Source organism: Populus trichocarpa, chromosome 1, assembly GCF_000002775.5.
Source record: "Populus trichocarpa isolate Nisqually-1 chromosome 1, P.trichocarpa_v4.1, whole genome shotgun sequence".
Taxonomy (NCBI): Eukaryota; Viridiplantae; Streptophyta; class Magnoliopsida; order Malpighiales; family Salicaceae; genus Populus; species Populus trichocarpa.
The window spans coordinates 17,278,169-17,300,815 of record NC_037285.2 but is presented as its reverse complement, the minus strand read 5'-3'; the positions used below and the strand labels follow the sequence as shown (position 1 = coordinate 17,300,815).

The 22,647-nt window shown below is 31.5% G+C and overlaps 2 protein-coding genes across 2 annotated transcripts; one reads left to right on the top strand and one right to left on the bottom strand.

Annotated features, from left to right (window-relative positions):
* The first annotated feature begins 4,650 nt into the window (after nucleotides 1-4,650).
* Nucleotides 4,651-10,529, top strand: LOC7470584 (lysM domain receptor-like kinase 3). The gene is made up of 11 exons (XM_024580954.2): nucleotides 4,651-5,889; nucleotides 6,552-6,629; nucleotides 7,344-7,646; nucleotides 7,796-7,938; nucleotides 8,019-8,108; nucleotides 8,201-8,306; nucleotides 8,849-9,000; nucleotides 9,080-9,177; nucleotides 9,261-9,408; nucleotides 9,842-9,949; nucleotides 10,033-10,529. Exons 1-11 carry the CDS (start codon nucleotides 5,286-5,288, stop codon nucleotides 10,195-10,197), a joined length of 1,995 nt encoding a protein of 664 aa, XP_024436722.2. The 5' UTR covers nucleotides 4,651-5,285; the 3' UTR covers nucleotides 10,198-10,529.
* Nucleotides 10,530-11,280: 751 nt separating this feature from the next.
* Nucleotides 11,281-12,804, bottom strand: LOC7470583 (clavaminate synthase-like protein At3g21360). Its single transcript, XM_002298209.4, has 3 exons — nucleotides 12,250-12,804; nucleotides 11,903-12,156; nucleotides 11,281-11,806 (listed from the first exon to the last, which is right to left on the bottom strand). The coding sequence occupies exons 1-3, from the start codon at nucleotides 12,616-12,618 to the stop codon at nucleotides 11,446-11,448; spliced, it is 984 nt and encodes a 327-aa protein (XP_002298245.1). The 5' UTR covers nucleotides 12,619-12,804; the 3' UTR covers nucleotides 11,281-11,445.
* Between the last annotated feature and the right edge of the window lie 9,843 nt (nucleotides 12,805-22,647).

Below are 22,647 nucleotides of genomic sequence, written 5' to 3'. Positions count from 1 at the left end.
TAATCATGATTTGATCAAAATAAATTTTGGTGCAAAAACAAAACTTTAGGATTAAAACTCAGGGAAAAAAATAGTTATTGATATAAGTTAACCCTTGATTATTGATTAATCAAATCTCATGAAGTTGCTGGTGCAAAGGATTAAACCAAAATTAATCCAAATCACGAGGGCAAGATAATGTTCTTTCCAAAAACACGAATAATAGAAACCCCAGAAAGCCCAATTGCTGCCCATCCCTAGAAAATGCACTTTAATCTCTAAACCCATTACTTTCTATCCTAACAAACTACATTGCTAATACCAAGCATATTTGAATAAAAAAAACTAACAAACAACGTCAAATCATCTAAATCATGCATGAGGTTTCATTTTCTAAAATTATCAAATTAAAAAAATAATTGTATTCAAGAGCTCAAAACTGACATTTTAACATCTAATAGGCCTCGACATTCTTGTAAATAATTAAATATTTTTTGTTGATTTTTTTCTTGACATAGTAAAGTGTTATGAATATATTAAGTTCATGATATTTTCTGTAATTTCTGAATGAATAAAGATAAAGTGAAAAACTAACTAAACTATAGGAGGGATAGAGTGATTTTTATTTTTAAAAAATAACTAGTCATTCCATGTTTTTTAAATGATAGTTAATCCTTTTATTGTAATGTTTTTTTTTTTTAATTCTAACATTTATTTTTTTATGATTATATAGGAAAGTAATGTGCACATGTTTAAAAAATATTGGCATAAATATTCAATGAAAATAAAATATATATTTTTATCATTTTTGTCATTTTCAATTTTTATATTATTTTCTTCATTTAATTATTTTTAAATTTTTTTTACAGTTGCATGAAAATAATCAAAATATTTTTTTTATTTTATGCTTTATAATTGCTTTACAAATCATGATGTGTTTTTATTTGAATAATTGTCATTTGCATAAAAACTTTTATGCTCTCTCCAAAGTTACAAGAAATTAATAATAAGAAAAATGATGTTTTGACTAAAGATGTGCATTTCTTTTCTCGCTTAATTTAAATTATTTGAGTTTTGACTTATATTTATTTTAATTGCAATAAGTTCTTATTAATAAGAAAATCATTGCTTTGTCAAAAGTAAAAAACAATTAATAGAAAAAGTTTTTTTGATAGAAGAAATATATATTATTGGAGTTTTTAAGAATACTTATTTTATTTTTTGTAAAAAAGAATTTAAAAAATTTCCTCATAAATTTTAAATAGATGAATTCTAGCGACCATAATTAGCCTTCATTAAAAATGAGAGAAAGCAAATAAAATAAGAAGGACATACAAGATAAAATAATATTTGCGTGCCCTTCGATCTTTTGCTTCTCATAAAGTGGGTCAACTTTTATTTTTGATCTTTAATTAAAATTAACAACTCTTTTTACAATTAAAAACATTCCTTTTCAAACAAGACTTGAGATTTTTATGGTAATATTTGTCAATTAATTTATAATAAAATTTATAGAAATATAATTTGTAGATTTTTTAATGAAAATAGTTTTTTATTTTAATATTTTATATAATCTTTTTGAAATTAATTATTCTTTTATTTTTTTGTACTTTGCTTCAAAATTATCATGTTATTATTTTTTTAGTTTTTGATTGAAGATTTATTTTTTCATATGATGCTCAGTTTCTCTTAGTAAGAAAATGAAATCTCAACTAAAATAATTATAATTTAGATCGATGAATTTTTCTTAAAATATAAATTTTTAAAATCATAAAATTAAATAAAAATAAGTTTTGAAAATCATCCAAGAACATCATGCGGGCATACCTGTAGTTAGTAGTATTTTGATATTCTAAAATCTTCAAATATCGTCGCCCTTTGGATGTTCTGAAATTAAAATTTAGAGAGAAATATTAAGCCCAAAGAGACAAAATCCCAAAGTAGTGGGGCCAAGAAATCAGCATTTTGCGTCCAAGAAATCCAGTCTGAATATGATGGTTCACTTAATACAAAGTACAAACACAAAGACAAGGAAAATAAATTAATTCCAAATAATACTGGTATATTATGTTTTTATGTCATGGGACTATTTTTAAAATATTTTTTTTATTGAAAAATATATTAAAATAATATATTTTTTTTATTTAAAAAAAATTATTATTTACACAATTAAAAAAATATTAAAGATTTTTCAAAAATATAATTCGACACAATGCCAAACCTAGAAAGCTCCAGACGGTGATATCTCATTACAAGACAGGCTTACATTAATTATCCTCTGTCACATGATATACCTTCCAGCGACGTTCGCATGCACATGGTGCCCCCACTTTCCCGCGATGCTTTCATATTGATTAAATAAATAAATTATATTTGTTCTATACTATCATCTTGTTTTATTTTTTGTTTTAAAAATATTTTAAAAAAAATTAATTTTTTATTTCAAATTAATATTTTTTAGTATTTTCAAAATATTTTAATATACTGATATCAAAAATAATTTTTTAAAAATAAAAAAATATTATTTTGATGTATTTTTAAATGAAAAATAATTTAAAAAACAACTGTAACCACACTTCCAAACACGCTAATAATATATCTTTGCATTCCAGCTACCATCTAAAGATTTAACATGCCTCCTTTCATATTTAAAATTAATAGCATTAATTATTATTTAAAAAGATAATAAAATTAAAAAAACTTGAGAAATTATAGAATGAATATCCAATAAAACACGATTGATTTTCTTGACAGGTAAAGAATGTTAATTTCACCATTTAATTTTGATTTGAGTTTTCTTTAAAATATCTTTTTATAATATTGAAATTTTAACAAATGTTTTAAATAGCAATTAATCAAGGGGGTAATTTGAATATAAAATGAGAGTTTTGTAGCATATTCTAAAACGTGACGATGGTTTCTAATAAGACATGTTTGAGATTGTGGTAATGGTTGCGGTCTCAAGTCTCTTTTACTTAGAAATGTAAAAAAATAATATTTTTTTATTTTTTAAAAATTATTTTTGAGATCAGCACATTAAAATAATTTGAAAACATAAAATAAAATAATTTTTAATAAAAAAATAAAATTTAAAATGTTAAGCTTTCAAATGTTAGCTGTAATTAATTTCATGATATCAAAGAAAAGAGAAGTTATTGTTTTTTCTTTCTTATTTTCCAAAAACTAAAACAAGAAGGAGGCCAGACATCATGCTATTGTCACTTGTTTTTCTTACAACTTGAATGTGGGTATCTATAAAAATATAATTTTATTATTAATTAAGACTAAAAAAAAAATAGTTTGAGTTTTATAAAGGGCTATTAAAAATTTAAAAATTTGTAGAATTAATTAAGATGAATGTAAATTAATCTAAATAATTATATAAAAAAAAGAAAAGAAAAAGAAAAAAAAAGAACGGAGGGACATGATTATTTTAGTGTAATCTGTGAAATATCACATGATTTGTTTGGTATCTGCTCCAGGTTAGATCACTCGTGTCCTGCCTGGATTATCAAAGTAGATTTTTTTACAGATGTCTCCTGACCCACGTGTGACCCTACCTTGTCAGACCATCCTCCTTTCATTTTTTCCACGTTATCTCTTAAAAAAATCGGCACACCTCCAGGCAGGCATCACATGCCTTCGATATGACGCCGTTTTCTAGCCAATTACTACTGTACAAAACACATATCCTCGTTGATTTGATGAATAGTAAAGTGGCTTTCGTCGTTTATCTATCCGAAGACTAAAAAAGACCAGCGAGAGACTTCATACTCAATTGCTTGTACAACTTAAAAACTTCTAGAAATTAGTACACGGACTTTGCTTCTTTGACATTCTTGTAGCTTCGTTTTTAAATTATTATCTTTTTTTAAAAATATTAAATTAATAATTTTTAGATAAATCTAAAATAAAATTATTTTAATATATTTTTAATTAAAAAACACTTTTAAAAACACTTTCCACCGATTACCGAACATACAAGGCTATTTGATATTACATTTCTATATGTATACGGTGTGTTTAACATAAAAAAATATGAAATTGTGAAACTAAATGTATTTATATTTTTGATATTTTTATATAATTTAATTTTACATCTAGTTTAGATAAGATTAGAATATTTCCTTGCTCATCCATTTAATCGAATTTAATAACAATAATGGGATCTGAATATGTTAATTGTTTTTAATCGCACGTGTAGCCTAGCTTAGTATAGCGTACACGTAGTGCCTTTTAGTCACCGAAGTAAAACGACAGCGATGTAGGGTAATAACAGCTAGTGAAAGAAAATGTGCAAGTGTCGGTAAACGAAACTAGGCTCGAAGGATTTGAAGTCAACGTGACTTTCCTCATTGACTGGGTTACGGTGTCAATTAGTCGGCGACTAATTGTGATTAGTGTGGGACCCAGACAACTGTCCCTTCACTTCCAGCTCTCTTTGCAATTTGTGCCCAATCCAGTCTCCATTACCAGCTTTTGGTTCCTAATCCCGTGAAACATTTCCCGGTTTTGTCCTTTCACTCATTAAAAACGAGAGAGAGAGAGAGAGAGAGACAAAGGGTAGATTAGTAAGTAAAATTAAACAGGCGTCAAATTATCAGCAGAAACCCATCCATCATCATCGTCATCTCGTCTCTGTAGTCTCAACTGCACACTTATCTTCTCTCTCCTGCAGTCGCTTTCTCTCTCACTTTTTACAGCAAGTTACCAGAGAGGACGACAGTGAAACTTATCATTGAAGTATAATAAAGAAGCAAAAACAAATGCCCTCCTCCTCTCATCCTTTTCTTCTGTTCCTGTCTTTCTCTCTCAAACCTCCCTATGAGCTACGACTACCTGCCTGCCTGCCTACCTATAGCAGCTACTGTACTTCTTCCCTCCTTTTCATCATCAACACTCACCATTATCTCACACCCAACACAGTTTACTTACTAACCACAGTTGAGTAGAGTAGAGTAGATCCCAATTCAATCCATTCATCTTTCATTTTCTCGATACCAAATATTCTTCCTTGCTCTTTTTACTGTTTTCATCTGTAGGTTTTAGCTTTTCCTGTTTTTAAGATCGAAGTCTAAATCTTGAATCTTTTTGACACTCAACTCTGTTTTCTTTCAGCAAGATTTGTATACAAGCTACTTGTTTCACTCCTTTACGTTTTGGCTTCAAAACTCGCTTCTTCAACTACAAATCTTTGATTCTTTCTTGCCCCTAAGTTAGCAAATCTGTATTCTTCTAGCATTTTGTCCTAAATTTAACTCAAGTTTTTCCCCTTTTGTTAGAGACAGAATCGTGTCTCAAGAACAATGAATCATCTTCCAAGGACAAGTTTCTTGATTCCGGTACTATGCTTTCTTTGTCTTCAAATCCAACCTTTACACTCATTTTCAACACAACCCATGAACTGTACGGACACTACACGACTGTGCACATCGTTTTTGGCCTTTAAACCCCAGGAGAACCTAACTCTAGCAATGATTCAAAGCATGTTTGATGTGTTACCCCAAGATGTGACCAGAGAAGGCAATGGCCATGGCTACATATTCATCAAGAAGAACTGCTCTTGTTTGTCCAAGGACAAAGTCTATGTGACTAACTCTACATATACAGTGAAATTCAGTGGGGGTTATGTTTATGACATCGTGATCAATGCTTATGACGGGCTTGCTTTCTTGCCCAACACAACAAGACAAGCAAAGGTTGGTGCTGTTGTGTCATTGAGGTTGTTCTGTGGGTGTTCAAGTGGGTTGTGGAATTATTTGGTGAGTTATGTGATGAAGGAAGGAGATACTGTTCAGTCCTTGTCTAGTCGATTTGGTGTTAGTATGGATAATATTGAGACAGTGAATGGGATTCAGAATCCTGATAATGTTACAGCTGGTGCGCTGTATTATATTCCTCTGAATTCAGGTTAGTCTTATGATTCAATGGCGTTATTTTGGTTATTCCTTATGTGTAACTCTTTAAATGGGCTTTGATTTTTGAGTGATGAATTTTGGAAATGCTAAGATTGGAAATCTGTTTTCTGTTTGCTGCTTCATTTTGGATATTTTGCTTATGTCCATAGAAGCTGCTATCACAGTCACAACAATCTCTCAGCTTCTGGTTTTGACGACTTAATTTCTTCAAATTACTCTTTAATTTCTCTAACTTTCCTTTCAACCTAAATACCTAGATTATTGTAATGGTTTAGGCATTACAGATTGGATACTCTGTTTGACAAGGATGCCAAATCAACATAATGGAAAAAAAAATCATTTATGCTAGCAGAAGCGTGGGATGGAGAATGGCAAGTAATTGGTTGCTGGTGCTTAACTTGCCAACGTTATTTTTTGTTTCGTGTTGTGAATACTAGAAGCAAAATTCCCATGTTCCATAGCGCAACTCCGTGAACAATTATTTAAATTAAAGTATTACATACATGCCACTCTGCTTATGTTCTTTTAACCATTGCCTCTGCAAACTGGGCTTTTATATTGTTTTCTTTTTTGTGGAAATTTAATAGGTGAAGTTTCCTTGGTTTTTATTTTTATTTTTTTGTGTATTGATTTAACCCTCCTATTGTTTTCTAGTTCCCGGGGAACCTTATCCCTTGGAGAATGATAATCCTCCTGCTCCTGTTCCTGCACCTCCGGATGACATTTTCTCAGGTACGGATTAGTACCTTAATAAATTCACAAATGAACTGTCTTTTGTAGCACTTCATCAACACATATGATATGATTCTGAGTGTACGGTGTGCAAGCGTGTATGCTGTCTTTTGTAGCACTTCATCAACACATATGATATGATTCTGAGTGTACGGTGTGCAAGCGTGTATGAGAGAGAGTTATCTGGCCTATAATTGTGTGTTTACCCGGCTTCATCTGCTGCTTTAGTTTGAAAAAGCAAAACCAATATCATGGTATATAATTAACCAGAACATATAAAAGTGCAATAATGGCAAACTACTTTAGTCTAAAACGCATTGCAGATCTTTCAAGCACATTACCTGCTGTATGTGCTGATTATGAAACAAAGTTTATTCTTAATATTGGCTGTGAGCAGATTATGACTGTCACCCTACTTTGGCAATTTACTTTTACTTTTATTTTACTATCACTAGAATCTTCTTGATGGTAGCTCTAGACTAATTAATGATTCTTTTGATTTAAATAAATTCAATGTATTGACTCTGAACATAATCATAAGTCCCCATTTATGCTGAAATATGATTAAAATTCTGGTTAAAAGCTGAAATTCTAAAGTTTTCATTTTCTGTTCTCAAAGCTCCTCACTCTTTCTTTTTTTGCATCAGTTCTTCCTGTTAAAGCTGTGGTGTGAGTTCTTATATGTCACAAAATAACTTGCTATGTGTTTTGCAGCAAATATTCCAACAATTCACAAGGCTCGTGTACCATATGGATGGATCATAGGGGGTCTTGGGATCGGTCTTGCACTGATTGTATTATGTATAATTATTTGTGTGTCTCTTAAGTCCTCAAGTTGCTTATCTGAATCTCGAGGAAGTCACGCCAAGCCTCCTGATGGCAAGATTTCTCAAAAGTTTCATATTCTTCGCAAGCAAAGCTTTTGTTGTACTTCTAGAAGGTCCATCTGCTGCAAATCTGTAGACTGGAAGCAAACAAATGGGGAGTCTAGCAGCCACCAGATTACTATACCTAAAGGTTTTACCAACTGTTTATCAGATTTTGATTTGTACATAAACTCTGGAATTCTGATGTGAAGGATTGGTTTTAATGCTTTTGGTGCCGGTGTCGTGTTTTCCTTGTCAACTTTAAGCTTTGAATTTATGACTTCATATTCTTGTTCACAGGTCTAGCAACTGATGTATTTGATGAGAAGCCTGTGGTTTTTACATACGAAGAAATTCTTTTTGCAACTGATGAATTTTTGGATTCTAGTCTTCTTGGTCATGGAACATATGGTTCTGTGTATTATGGTCACCTTCATGACCAGGTTTCTAGCTATTTTCTTTGTTTCTTAGGTACCTAGTGATCATATAACATAAAGAATAATATTGTTTTTAATCTTTCCAGGAAGTTGCTATTAAGAGAATGACTGCTACAAAAACTAAAGAATTTATGGCTGAGATGAAAATCCTGTGCAAGGTCCATCATACAAATCTGGTAATGCTTTTTATAATCGAATAGCTGGCTTGATGCCCTTTTGTTTCACAAACTTGAAGCTCTGACTCTTATTTTGGTTTAACATTGTCAAGGTAGAATTGATTGGCTACGCAGCTAGTGATGCAGAGCTCTTCGTGATCTATGAATATGCACAGAAGGGTTCACTTAGAAGTCATTTACATGATCCCCAAAATAAGGGTAAGAAGTTGCAACCTTACAACTTCTGGATGGTTTTAATTTCTTAAGTTTGTAAATTAATTTTCCTGAAAAAGTGTTGCACAGTCATTCAAGGAAGTTTGCTAGTGATTACTTTTGACATAGATACTAGTATGTAAGGCATCTGCAAGGAACATGCATTTTTTTTTCCTGTTCTTTTGATATTAAATGTTTTTATTACATATACTAACTCAAGACATCGTCTGGAAAATGAGTGTCCCTATAACTATAGTTTGTGTAAGATCTCTGCGGTATCCATATAGTCATTTTTATGTCTTGTTCTGTTTTTCATTTGGTTCCATAAGTTACCTCAATTCAATATCAAGCACGTAATACTTCATTAAGCATGAATCTAGATAGTGCTTGCTTTGCGCAACTACCTAAAAGGACAAAAAATGCAACTTATATTAAGCTGTCATGTTCATTTCATTCATATTGCAATTAATGGAAGCAATTTGAGTGAGGCATGTTTGTAGGACCCATTTTATTAGAACTGAAAATTGAAAATTTTGACTGACTTGAAGGTCATACACCACTTTCATGGATCATGCGGGTCCAGATTGCACTTGATGCAGCTAGAGGCCTGGAGTACATCCATGAGCACACTAAAACACACTATGTCCACCGGGATATCAAGACAAGCAACATCTTACTTGATGGTTCCTTCAGGGCCAAGGTTTCAACATATCAGACTTAATTATTTTTATTTCAATCCAGTGAACGTCACTGCATCTCACAAGGTAGTGTGCCTATAGATTTCAGATTTTGGATTGGCAAAACTGGTTGGCAAAACAGGCGAGGGAGAAGCTACAGCAACAAAAGTTGTTGGTACATATGGTTATCTAGCACCAGAGTGAGTAAATATACTCTTAGACAACTACTGCAATCTATTATTATTCCTTCAACTAGTCTAACCTTTCACCATTGGCCTTGCAGATACTTGAGTGATGGCCTTGCCACAACCAAGAGTGATGTTTATGCATTTGGTGTCGTTCTTTTTGAGATCATATCTGGGAAGGAAGCCATAATAAGAACTGAAGGTGCGGTTACAAAAAATCCTGAAAGACGTTCACTGGCATCTACTGTAAGTTTTGCTTCTATCCATCTAATGAAGCATAACTTGATCAATACATGGCACCTGAGCTAAGCAGTGATCTGGATGAACTAAATGTCTAAAAGCTCCTTAAGCACTGGCCTCTCACGTATCTATAACATAAAAAGAAATTTCCAAGAGTTCTTGGTCCTCAACCTCAGGACTTGCTCTCTGGAAAACATGGTGTTGGTTGTAAGAAGAAAAAATAATTTTGGCAATATGGCATGGATGCTTTTCTTATTCTTGATACTTGTTTGCCACCCTCTAAATGTCATTGTTCATTATTGTACCTTTTCTGGCTTTGACATTATTTTTCAATTATTTTGCAATTGTGCATGTATCCTTTTGTGCGGTTGCATCTGCATCACTCGGTAAGCATACATGTTTGTTGCTATATTTTAAAGCATTCCCGTGAATATTGCAGATGCTAGCAGCTCTTAGGAACACACCTGACTCCATGAGCATGTCAAGCTTGAAAGACCTCATTGATCCTAATATGATGGATTTATATCCCCATGATTGTGTATTCAAGGTAAATGCTTTACATAAGATGCCACCTGTTTATGTTGCAGTGACTTACCTTTCTAACTTCTGTTTCTGTGTATCAATGCATAGTTGGCCATGCTAGCAAAGCAATGTGTGGATGAGGATCCCATCCTACGGCCTGACATGAAGCAAGTTGTGATTTCCCTGTCACAAATTGTTTTATCCTCCATTGAGTGGGAAGCAACTCTTGCTGGGAACAGCCAAGTTTTCAGTGGTCTTGTCCAAGGAAGGTAGTAACGGAGGAGTCTTCCATCCGACCAGTTTCACATCTTTTTTGGCTGCCTTGAAGCCCCCCTTCCGTCTTTTTTGTCTTTATAGTAGCGCGTGCACAACAGCCTCACATTCTACCAAAGCAGTAATATAGTGGTATTTAAACTTGCATTTCTTTTCATTCTCATTGCCTTCTCTCCTTTACTTATTATTGCTGTTGTATAATTTTTTTACATTTGTGTGCAAAATTTTGATTTAATGTAAAATTTGATGATGCTGTGAGGAAAGGTTTGACTGTTTTGCATGACAAGGAACTAGTTGCGTATATAATAGCATTTCTTTTTTCTTGTTCTCAATTGTCGTAGGTTGATTTGTGATCTCATCTAGCCTCCAATATATTGCGGCCAATAATCATGAAATTTTTATAATCTACCCGACGATGCTAATAAGATCGTTTTGATTAGATTGTTGATCTGGAAGCAGTTATGCTCAAGTTTATGAGACTTCTGAAGTAGAATAGGATAAGAATGTTTTTGGCCACAAGAGATGATGGTCATATATATGAAAGCAACATTGACCAGAACAGATCATCTTTGGTCTTAATTAACTCGCCAAGAATTGGGATGTTTCCATTTCAATCAATTGAGATTCAACATTTTTTGATGTTGAATTTAAACAGTTCTAATGCCACTTAACTCAAAAAATACATCAGTTAATTCTTGTAAATTTGCAAGTTTTGTTTCTGCTAAACCAAAATTATATTGAACAAGGAATGGAATTCTAGCTCTGATCAGCAAGCCTAAACTCAAAAGTGCCCTCCCGAAAACACAGACATGGAATTAGATCAGTGTCATGGCAACCCTTCATGCAAAATGGCTCACTTAAGAGGGTTTTCAGTTCTGTAAGCCATTGAAGCTAGAATATTGCTTGCTATTGAGGTTCCACTCCTTGGGCAATGGGAATTCCAAATGGCTTCTGGGGGGACCGCATACAGGAGCAAGGCGAGGGAGAACCTTCTACATGGCTAGAATGTGACAAACTAACCTGCCAGAGAGTGTTTCCGATAATTGGATTGTACTGGACACTTGTTCAGCTGGTAAAAAAAACTTTTCTAAATAAAGTAAACAGTGGCATTTATTATTCGAAAAACTATGCATTGGATTTCAGCAAAATCATTGTGCTGCAAATCATTATTTACTTGTATTACTTAAAACTGTCTAGCTATTACTTTTCTTTACTTTACTGTAAGCAGGTCAGATAACAGATATTATACTACTTGCAAAGTGAAGCTAGGACCCGACGAGGTGGATTGAATGATCTTCGAGCATGAAGAACAGCCCAATTATCTATCAATAGAACATCACCTTTCTGCCAAGGAATGGCAAGACTTTCCTCTTCAAGGATTTTCAAACAGTCATGGATGATATCACCTGGCAATGGTTGGCCATCACCAAATGTGACTGCTTTTACAGGATCATTTCGCGCATCTTTCCACCCTGTGTATGCTGCCACCATGCTATTAAACCAGATTTTACGATTTCTTGACTTGTCATATTTGATAGCTGGGATTGGACCCATTATTGTTTTCACTCCATCTTCAAACCATTCCAACGTCATTCCTAGCTTAGCAGCCCTGTCGTTCAAAGTTTAGATCATCTGAATTTAATTTCCATTTCCAAAATATCAATCAATCAACAGCCCTATGCAAAGTCTTAAAAAACACACAAACCTTTGCTCTGCCACGCTCTTGTCATTAGTCAGAAATGTTGACTTCCATCCACGGCCAATTGGAGAAGATGGATCATCTTCTTCACCCAAAACTCGAGTATAAATCAAGCCATGCTCCTCTATTTTTTCAACAAAATCTGGGTACCTCTCTTTCATTCTTTCATACACAACATGGCTAAGAACTATAGGAGTCTCTCCCCCACTTCCTGGCTCCACTTCACAAAAGAAGAACAGCTTCGATGGAAATTCAGGAACCTGAAAAACAAAAAAAGCAGCCAAATCAAATACCAACTAATTTGTTGATTAGGTAAAGATTAAAGCTAGATAATATTAGTGTTTAGGAAGAACCTGAGCCATTTCATGGTGAAAGGGTATCTTTTGGTCAGGTGGGGACTCATTAGCAGTGAAGACACGACCAACAACGTTGGTCCTAGGAGCTGCCCCACCAACGTAAGGCAATTCCTCGAACCCAAACGCTTCTACGACGTCATTGAAGTCCTTCGCAGTGTTTACATCAAACCCTCTAAAGAGAATGGCTCCAGTTTTCAGAAGCAAAGAGTCCAAGAAGGGTTTTTGGGCTATAATAGAATCGGTGAAGAAGGAAAGAGTAGAGGAAGAGAAGGGGTTGGGAGATAGAACGGAAGGGAAAGGAAAGGAAGGGATGTTGCTGTAGTGTTTTTGGTGTTGAATTTGGATTTCCTTGAAAGAACTTGACATCGTTACTGTATCGTACGTGTGATGGTGTCTGCAGATCTGGTTCGGTTTCTTGTATGAGGATTGAGGAGGAGGATGGAGTGTGTTTCGACAAGCTAGCCTGCAGTGTCGTGAAGCTTTTGAGAGTCTTGTCAGGATTATTTTCACTTGGACGAAATTGAGTCCAGGTTCATTGTGGCTCTATTATTCCTTTATGCTTTCCTTCAATTGTTAAAGTGAAGATTGAATTGAATGCATTTGTTACTAATATTATAATTTTTTTTAGAAAATTAAAGTTTTTAAAAAAATTAGAACTTTCTATTCAAATATAATATTTCTTCATTCAAAAAGTTAAAAAAAGAAAAAGCTAGTTTTCTAGTTTTTTTCTTTTTTTAATTCATACTATGTTTAAAAAATACTTTTTAGATGTTTTTTTTACAATTTTTTTCTTACAAGTTTTCCACAGTTTTTCAAATGAAAAAACAAAAACATAAACAATATCTTTTTTTAGCAAAATGAAAAATTATTTTTTCATTTTTTTTCATAATTAGTTAGTATCATAGATTTAATTTTTATTATAAATGTAATATAAAGAATTTTATGAGGTAATAATATAATTTTTCATGATAATTTTTAATTTAAATTAAATAAAATAAAATAAATATTATACAATTAAATTATCATATACGATAACTATTATAAAATATAGTTTTTATTTTTTTAAAAAAATTAGATGTAATCTTGATATATTTCTTATTTGTACTGGTAGAAAGATTTGTCTTTGTTTTTAACAAATAAATATATTTTTCTATTTTTATTAAAAAATAAAAACTAGAGAAAAAAATAAAAGTTAAAAAAATAGCTCTCTCATTTAAATCCCAAGCTTGCTATAACCTTACATAAAAATTGATTTTTAATGTGATTTAAAATGTTTGGAATTATTTGGATTCTCAAATTTTGAATTTAGATTTTAATAACGATATTCCTATGCATTGCTGGTTTGTTTTTAAAGTTGAAGTGTTAATGTAATTTATTAATATTTAAATTTGGGTTTTTTTATTGTTTGATATTTAAAAAAAAAATAAAGTGTAGTTCTCATTTTCCTTTATACATATATTTGACATCTGGCATGGAAGGACAAAATCGAAAAAAGTTTAAAAGAACTAATAGCAGGACGGTAGAAGGATAGAATCCATAAACAAATTTGTACAAGGGCGAAATGTATAGAAAATTAAGAGTTCAGGGACGACCATTAAAGCTTTTTAATTACAGAAACACTCGGTCCCTCCTTCCAGACTATATATTACATTTTTTTTTTAATTGATCATTACTATGCTTTTATTTTTTAAAAAGGTTTTTTTGGTTGCTTTTCTTTCCATGTCTATATTTTTTTTATTATATTATTAAATAAAAAAAATATTTTTTTAAATTAAATTATTTAATTCTCTGTTGGGTTCATAACTTTAATTATTTGTTTGACAGGTTAATCTAAATTAATTTGTTGTCGTCTCAATATTACAATAAAAAAAACAATTTTATCTTGAATTTCTTATAAGTTAAATCAGGTTTTTATTGGTCATCCGAGTTATTTTTAAACCTGTCATGTCTACTGGGTTATATTAAGTTAATCTCCATATGATTTAATTTGAAACTCAAGCTAGATAAAGAGTTAAGTCGGGAGGTTTCAAGGTTGACCTACTAAATCAGGTCTAACAAAACAGCCAAAGAGTTCCTTGCGACAACACACTAACAATCACATCAAACTTATTAGAATGTTAATTTTTTTTTAATTAAAACTTGTTTTTGGAATAATGATAGAATGTTTTTTAAAAAATGAATATTCATGTAAAAATCTCCAAAAACAATTAGCAAGTTAATGAGACAAAGGGGTTTTATTTAGAAACAAATCATTTTTATCCTTATTTTAAATCATTTAGAGTTTTTTTAGATATGTCTTATGTATTTTTTTAGTTTTTATTAAATAAATAACATAGAACAAAATGTTATTTTTTTATTGAATAATCAATGAAAGTGAAATTATTAGACTTCTTAGTGCATATGATTAAGTGAAATAAATTAAAGGATTACCCAGATAAAATATTTTAATTTGATATTATATAGCTCTAAGATTTAGTTTATTTAATGCGTGTGTGTTTGTATATATATTGTAATAAAGAAGATTTTTGCTGTGACCGTATTGAGAAGGTGTATGAGAATCAAATCAAATCTAAATAAAATGAAGCTGCACAAAAAGATAAGAGTAGATGTCCCATGATTGATTCTTTTCTGTTCTTATTCCTCTCACTTGTTGATTTTAAAACTAATATATGCTTTCTATTTTCTAAGATGAATAACTTTTTAATAAGAAGATTCCTCAATTATCTGAACCTGACTCTTAAAGACATAAAATGAATGTATAAAAGCATAAACAGGAGATTAATAGCTATAAAAATACCGTGTAAAACGACAAAAATAGCCAAGAATAAGCAGCATGTACATACATTCTTCAGATTGAAGATGATCAAAATGATAATGCACTATGGTTACTGAGGCCATTGATTAATTCTTTCACAATCAATTAAAGCTTTTTATTTTTGAGAATTTAACGGATTTCACATGTCAGCTGTAATATTATTAGTGTATAGGCAGTTGTTTGATTAATAAAAAAAATAGTTGTACATGGTTAGAGGTTGTAATTAAAGTATTTTGACGACCTAAAATCCTAAATTTTATGCTTAATTCTCTAGGCTAATATTTTTTTTTGATATTTGAGATTTTGTTTTATTTCTGTCTTGAGACTCCTTCTTGGTTTAGGACTATTGACAATTTCTAGATGTAGAGAGTTTTTGTTCTAAATGGACATTATAATGACACATTTGTGTATTTTGAGAGTTTTCATTTTCGGTAGTTTGAAGTCCTTTCAACATCAACGTCTAATTTTTTACACTAGTTTAGTTCTTTTGTTTTGATTTATATTATCGAGAGAACAATTTATTTTTTGATTTAATAGAAAGAATTACCCCATTTGAAAGTTTCAATTCCAAATGTTTGTTAAGGGAAAATAATTATGAGTTTAGAAAAATAAAAGGTCATTGGTTCCAAGTTTCTTCAATTTAGTCCTTATTTGACACCTAAGCCTTGATTTTCTTGTAATTTTATCTCTGATTTCACCTAATTGAGTTTAGAAAAATTAAATTCGGTCCTCTAAAATTCCAATCCTCTTAAATAATCCAAAATTAAGCTTTCAAACCTAATTTTTCACAAATTAAGTCTCTAATAAAATTAATTTGACCAATTAAAAGTATAATTAAGTCCTTGCACCTAATGAAATCTTATAATTTGATCCAAATTAATTCTTATAATTTGACCCAAATTAATTCTTAAACTTAATTAAACCTTTAATTGGGCCTATAATTAAATCAAATTGGCCTATTAAAAATATAAATTAACTACCAATACTTAATTTTATGTAGATTCATCCAATAATCATTCAATTTGACCCTGAATCTATATTGTCTTTTCGGTCTTGAGTACAATGAGGCACAATTAGCCTCTAAATTTATCCAAAGCTCCAGCTTGGGTCCTCCATGCATTTGGAACCCTTCTTAGCCCGCTCTTGCTAAGTTGTTAGTCTTTATTTTTTATTTTTAAAAGAAAAGGATAATTTTAGGGAAAACCCAAAAAATGGGTTATAACAACTATAATGGAGTGTGAGCTTATCTTAGAGCATTTATTCTCAAAATAATATTGCCCAAAAGTTTCAATTGAAGTTAGAAATTGACAATTATCACCAAGGTAATCTTTCTATCAAACAATTCTATTATGGTTTCCTTAATTTATGAAAGGAATATTATGGGATAATTTATTCTATTATTCCTAAGAAATCCTTAATGGCACTATAAGTTGTCCATCATGAGAGTCAAAGATATTAGTTTATAATAAAGCTAAGTCCAGAACTTGAGATTGTATTCGTTAGTTTAATTAACCAAAATCTTGATCCATCTTTGGATGTTTTCCTAGGGGAGTTTTAAGTGAAGACATTGTATATTAACTCAGCTTGGCCTCACTCCAAAAACCATGATGTCTAAGATGGTTACTATGGTATAAGTTGCTCTAGGTAAAAGAAGATTTAAGTCATATATTGAGCATTACAATAACAAAAAGCTTGGGCATATTACAAAGCATTTCAATAATAAATTATTTTATTATTGCAAAAAAAGGGTCATATCATTAAAGATTATTGAGTGCGACCTTAAAATTGACAGATTCCAACCCTTTTTAATGTTGTTCAATCTAATTTCATGGCTCTTTCTTTGGTTCCTTTTTTATAGAAGCATTATATAAGTAATTCTTCCTCTCTTCTCACACCTTAGATGGTCTACCATATGTTTTTTCTAGCTTTTCTACTTTCGGCATATAATGTAAATGGAATCTACTTGCTTCTTATTAGTTGGTTGACTTTGCGGCTTCCAATCACATGAGTGGTAGTACAAATTCTTTATATAATATTTGTAAATATGAGGGTGAGTAGCACATTTAGATACCCAATGGTAGTGCTCTTCCTATCACTGTTATTGGAATTTTATGGTGATGCAAACTTGGAGGATATAACCCTAAAACCCACAATCAAGATTGAATCCTAACCCAAGAAAGCTAAAACCAAGTTGAAAAAAACCCAACCTAGTGATTACTTGAACTAAAAAACTATAGTCATTAAATAAAAACCTTGACCCATTGATTATAACCAACAAAGAACCAAAGTTATATAGGTTGAATGCCATAAAGAAAGAATTTTTGATAAGTTTTGAATAGTTCAATAAAGAACCAACACCAAGAGAAATCCTCTCCAATATTATTTCTAAAATCAATGAGTTGTTGTAAATTACAAACCAAATAGAGTATTTTAGTTTAACAAAATAAAAATATTGAGCTGAAATTAAAATCCAAATATAAACTAGTTTAAAAGTACTTTAAAATCAAATAACAAAACCCAAGTCTTAATAAATAAAACCCAATTCATATAAAAAATTTTGGGCCTTATTGGAAGGCCTTCTTGATGTTTGATCACAATGAAATGTTAACCCTATAAGAAACAAGGCTTTTAAAAGCTTATAGAAAAAGTTAGCATGATCTAACTATCAGATTGAAAATTATGACTATTGATATAAAATCGTGTAACCATGCTCCGGTAAATGTTAAGCAACCCCATCTATGGCTTAGATCATATTAAACAAGGTTTGATCCTTCTTTAAACTCAACTTTATGCTTGACGCCACCTTAAAAGTAATTTTCAAAGCTTGCTTGGCCCAAACATCTCAAATTAGCCCATTAAATGCCTCTTTGATCCTCTTGGCTCTTGCCCTTGTAATTGGTCACATCGACACATGTAATGGATCTTGTAGTGTTGCTTATTGATTCTTATCATTCCCCCTATCCTAAAAAGGATTCAACCTTGAATCTTCACCCATGTCTGAAAAGAGAAACATTGAATGTAGCACTAACAATATACTCACTTAGAAGATCCAACTTATATGCATTGTCGTTGACCCGTTCAAGAACTTGGAATGAGCCATCTCATCTAGGATGCAACTTAGATCTCTCATGGGCTAAAAATATATCATTTATCATATGCACCCAAACCTAAACATCAGGTTAAAAAAAATAACACATTTACGACCTTTGTTAACTTTAGATGTATATTGTTCATTCTTCTTTTTTATGTATTACAAAACTCTCTCATGAAGTTTCTTCACCATTTCAGCCTTTTTATTACCATCAAAACTAACAATTTCATCAATAGGTAAAGGTAACAATCCAAATAAGTTGGTTGATTAAAACTATAAATAATTTCAAATAGTGAATAATCAGTAATAAAATGCATACTCATATTATATGCAAACTCAATAAACAACAAAAACTCCTAATATATCAAATTCTTTCGAATGATAATATGTAACAAAATATTTAAGGTTCTATTTAGTACTTCTGTTTGATCATCTATTTATGGATAACAAGTAATTGAAAGCAATGGTTTAGTTCTCAACTTTCCTCGCAAAACCTTTCAAAAATAACTAAGAAAATTAACATCTCGATCTGAAAAAATACTCTTAAAAACATAATGAAGTCATATTATCTCCCTAAAGAATAAATTAGCAATATTGGTTGCATCATTAGTTTTATGACATGGTATGAAATATGTCATCTTAGAAAACCTATTTACAACCACAAATATGGAACCTCTACCCCTTATTGGCCGAGGTAATTCTAAAAAAAAATTTATAGATATATCTACCCAAAGTTCTTTGGTATGAGAAAATGAGTTTATAACTTATGAGGTAAGACTTTAGATTTAGGTTGTCTACACATGATATATCTTTCACAGACCCTTTGTACATCATGTTTTATTTTAGGCCAACAAAACACTCTTGCAAAACTTCTAAAGTCTTTCTAACACCAAAATATCTCATTAAACCACCCTAATGAACTTCACCATAAGCAACTCACACATAGAACTATCAGGTATGCAAAGTTTATTTTCTCCAAACAAATAATCATTAAGTCTATAAAACTTACCATAGGCTAACTTTTCACAAGCTTCATACTCATTAACAAAAATATTTTTATTGGTATATAAATTTTTAACATACTCAAAACCTAATAATTTCATATTTAACGTAGAAATATGAACATACCATATAGATAATGTATCAGCCACTACATTATTCTTACCTTGCTTGTACTAAATGACATATGATAATATTTCAATGAAATTTACCCACCTGGCATGCCTTTTATTTAGCTTACCATGTCCTTTCAACTGCTTCAATGACTTATGATTCAAATGGATAACAAACTCTTTTAGCTATAACTAATGTTGCTAAGTCTTTGAAGCTCTCACCAATGCATAAATATCATTATCATAAGTTGGATAATTCAATGTTTTTCCATAAGCTTTTCACTAAAATAGATAATTGACCGCTTTTCATACGTAAAAAAACTCCAATACTTGTTCTTGTGGCATCATATGGAAAGTTTGATTGATATGATACATAGTGATTGAAGGATGTAAGAATATGGTACAAAGTAATCATAAGCTGCAATTATGATAATAAGATAAGATCCTCTATTGAGAGCATGCAGATCATTTAAATAGTATCATATCATATATGGAGGATGTTACTGCCCATTTTAACCAAAAATAGAAAAAAGAAAAAGAAAAAATATATACAAGGAAATACACATGAAACAAACCTAAAAAGGACTACTCAAGTTTGTTGGAGAAAGTCTTGAATACCAAGTGAGAGTTAATAGACCAAAATGTCCTAATTAGTAACCCATTAATGAAAATACTTTATTTAGGTGTTTAAGGACTCAATTGGGATTTTGAAAGGTTTAATCACAAGAGAAATCTACTTTTAGGAGTCAATTGAAATAAATAAAGTTTAGGGACTGAAATTGGGTTTTGGAAAGTTTAATTGGTCAAATTAGGAGCTTAATTGCATAAAATTCAAAGTTTGGTGAGCAAATAGGGACCTAATTGAATAATTTATGAACCAAGGACCAACTAGCAAAACACGCGTGACTTTAGGAACTGGAATTAGGTGAAATCAGGGGTCAAATTGAAGAAAATTAGAAGTTTGATGGTCATCTAGGGATCTAATTGACCAAATCAGAGAACAAGGATCAACTTATAAAAGGCGTTCAAAATTGGGGTTGAGAATTGAATCTGGCATGGATACAATTGCATGAAATTATAAAGTTAAGGGCAAACTACTGGTAAAATCAAACAAAATTGGAAGAATAGAGATCAAATTATAAATTGCCAGATCCCAAATTAAAAAACCCTAATATATAGGAATTAGCCAAAAAAACATTGTTCAAGGTATTGTGCATCTTCTTTTTTAGTTTTTGGTTGATTAATGAATGTAACGTTTCCGACCACTCTAAAGGCTGCAACCACTACTATTCAACTATGAAACACTCCCTCTACAACCCCATGTCTTTATAATCAAATGTTTACATCCCATATTATCCATTGATCTCCACAACATCTTATCCTTAGTAAGCCAACATTACAGTTTCAGTCATCACGCTGTTTAAGTGGGCACTTTCAAACGTTTGAATGTGGAGCTACAGTACTCCAAATCAAGCAAGAATGGTTTGATCGGAAGGTGTGCACCCCCTCTACCAAGATCAGGTGATGTTAGGAAATGTTAATGTCAGAGTTGCTCTAGCGAAGCCACGAAAATGACCAACCCATTCATCCTTGAGAAGGACACCTATTTTTGTGTGCTCCCACTTAGAAAACCCTTAGAAGGTTCCTAACAAGGGTTTAAAACCTCTCTCTCTAGATCTAAAGGCAGAAAACACCTCACCTTGGTCTTTAAGTTTCCTACAAAACCATATAAACCCAAAACCATTGGTTCTATAGGAAAACCAGATAGGTTTTAGTCTGTTAGAACCCTAACAAACCCATCTAGAAGACATAAATTCACCTATAAAAGGAAGGGACCTAAGAGCAGAAAAGGAGGAGAAAAAGAAGGGGAAAGGGAGCAAAAGAGAGAAGAAAAGAGAAACTTTGGCTAAGGGGCAAGTAATTCGATCCAGAAGAACTTGGAAGCTACAACTTTGTTTAGGGAGGTCTCAAGATAAAAAAGAAGGAAGGCAATATCAAAAAATCAATCCAGATTTGGAAATTTTTAAGCTAGAAGGTATATACTTTCAAACTTTAAAGGTGGATTCCATGAGGCCTACTGGATTGATCTCTTGTGTTCTATGCAAAGTTTTGAATGTTTTGACATGTTATTGATTGGTTTTACATATTGCATTATATGTTTTTTTTTTGGTTTAATGAATGCCAAAAGTGGCAGCAAAGATAATGTTTATTTTTTGTTGATGGAGAGTTAGTTCTGGTTTTCTAGGTTGCTTGTTAGGTCTTTAGGGATGATAAAGTTGGATTTTAAAGCTTAGATTGTTCAAGCATGCCCTTTGCTTTGAGTTGACAGTTTTTGGATTTAAAAATCAATGTATTTTTTAGTTTTGTTTATGTTCTTATTGTTTTTATGGTCACAAATATATTCATCATTGATAATGTGGTCTATGGGAATAAGGGAAGCATACTTTAGAAGCTCAAAATGGCCATTCTGGGTTTGCTTTAGTTTTCTGGGTTTTTTCTAGTCTGTTGGGTTTTTCTTCTGCAAATTTATCCGATGAATATTGCCTTAAGTACTAGTTTTACATCTAATTTTGATTAAATTCTAGTTTACACAAGTTCGTCTATCACTGTTACTAAGTAATCTAGGAGTTTTTTGCACCAATAACAAGTTTTAGTGGATTTTAATCCTAAGATTTTGGTTTTGAACTGAAATCTATTTTGGCAAAATCGTGTTGATATGTTAACCATTGAAGCAAAAGAACCCCTGATACTTGTTCTATGTATGATTGTGAACAAAATCATGCCCCCCTTTGTTCGAGATCTGGTCTAGATTGAGAGTTGTATTTTACGAAATGGGGATGAATGTTCTTTATTTTTTTGTCTTTTATGCATTTGATCCGTTTTGATTGAAAGATTTTCAAGTTTATCTGATTTTGTAAAGTTCAATCTGTTTGAGTTTTGGTTTTTTCTGTTGGTTTGTTTCCGAGTTGACTTGGTCGGGTCAACCCAGTCAGGTCAACTGCTTCTGGGTCGTCCTAGGCGGGTCAATCCACCTAGATCGACCCTACCGGGTAAAAACAAATTTGTCTTTAGGCTTTGTTTGGATTTTGTTTTGGGTTTGAGGATGTGTTTGGCAATACCTCTTTAAATTTGTTGAGTATTTTTTATTATTTTCAAGAAGTCTATAAAATATACAAAAAAATCTTTTTATGTGTTGCATATGGTCAATTCTATCAAAAATATAAAAACAATCATATCATTTAGTATTTGCATACAAAAAATTCATATTTTCATGCATTTTGGGATTTAATAACCAATTTACTGAATCCATAAGAATTTGGTCAAAATTTCAATAACCGATAAAATTCCAATTCATGAGAATTAATGATCAATATTAT

Coding starts and splice junctions, on each gene's coding strand:
- LOC7470584 (XM_024580954.2), top strand. CDS start 5,286: ATGAATCATCTTCCAAGGACAAGTTTCTTGATTCCGGTACTATGCTTT. Junction 5,890..6,551: donor TTATATTCCTCTGAATTCAG/GTTAGTCTTATG, acceptor ATTGTTTTCTAG/TTCCCGGGGAACCTTATCCC. Junction 8,307..8,848: donor ACATGATCCCCAAAATAAGG/GTAAGAAGTTGC, acceptor ACTGACTTGAAG/GTCATACACCACTTTCATGG.
- LOC7470583 (XM_002298209.4), bottom strand. CDS start 12,618: ATGTCAAGTTCTTTCAAGGAAATCCAAATTCAACACCAAAAACACTAC. Junction 12,157..12,249: donor TTCACCATGAAATGGCTCAG/GTTCTTCCTAAA, acceptor TTTGTTTTTCAG/GTTCCTGAATTTCCATCGAA. Junction 11,807..11,902: donor AAGAGCGTGGCAGAGCAAAG/GTTTGTGTGTTT, acceptor TTTGAACGACAG/GGCTGCTAAGCTAGGAATGA.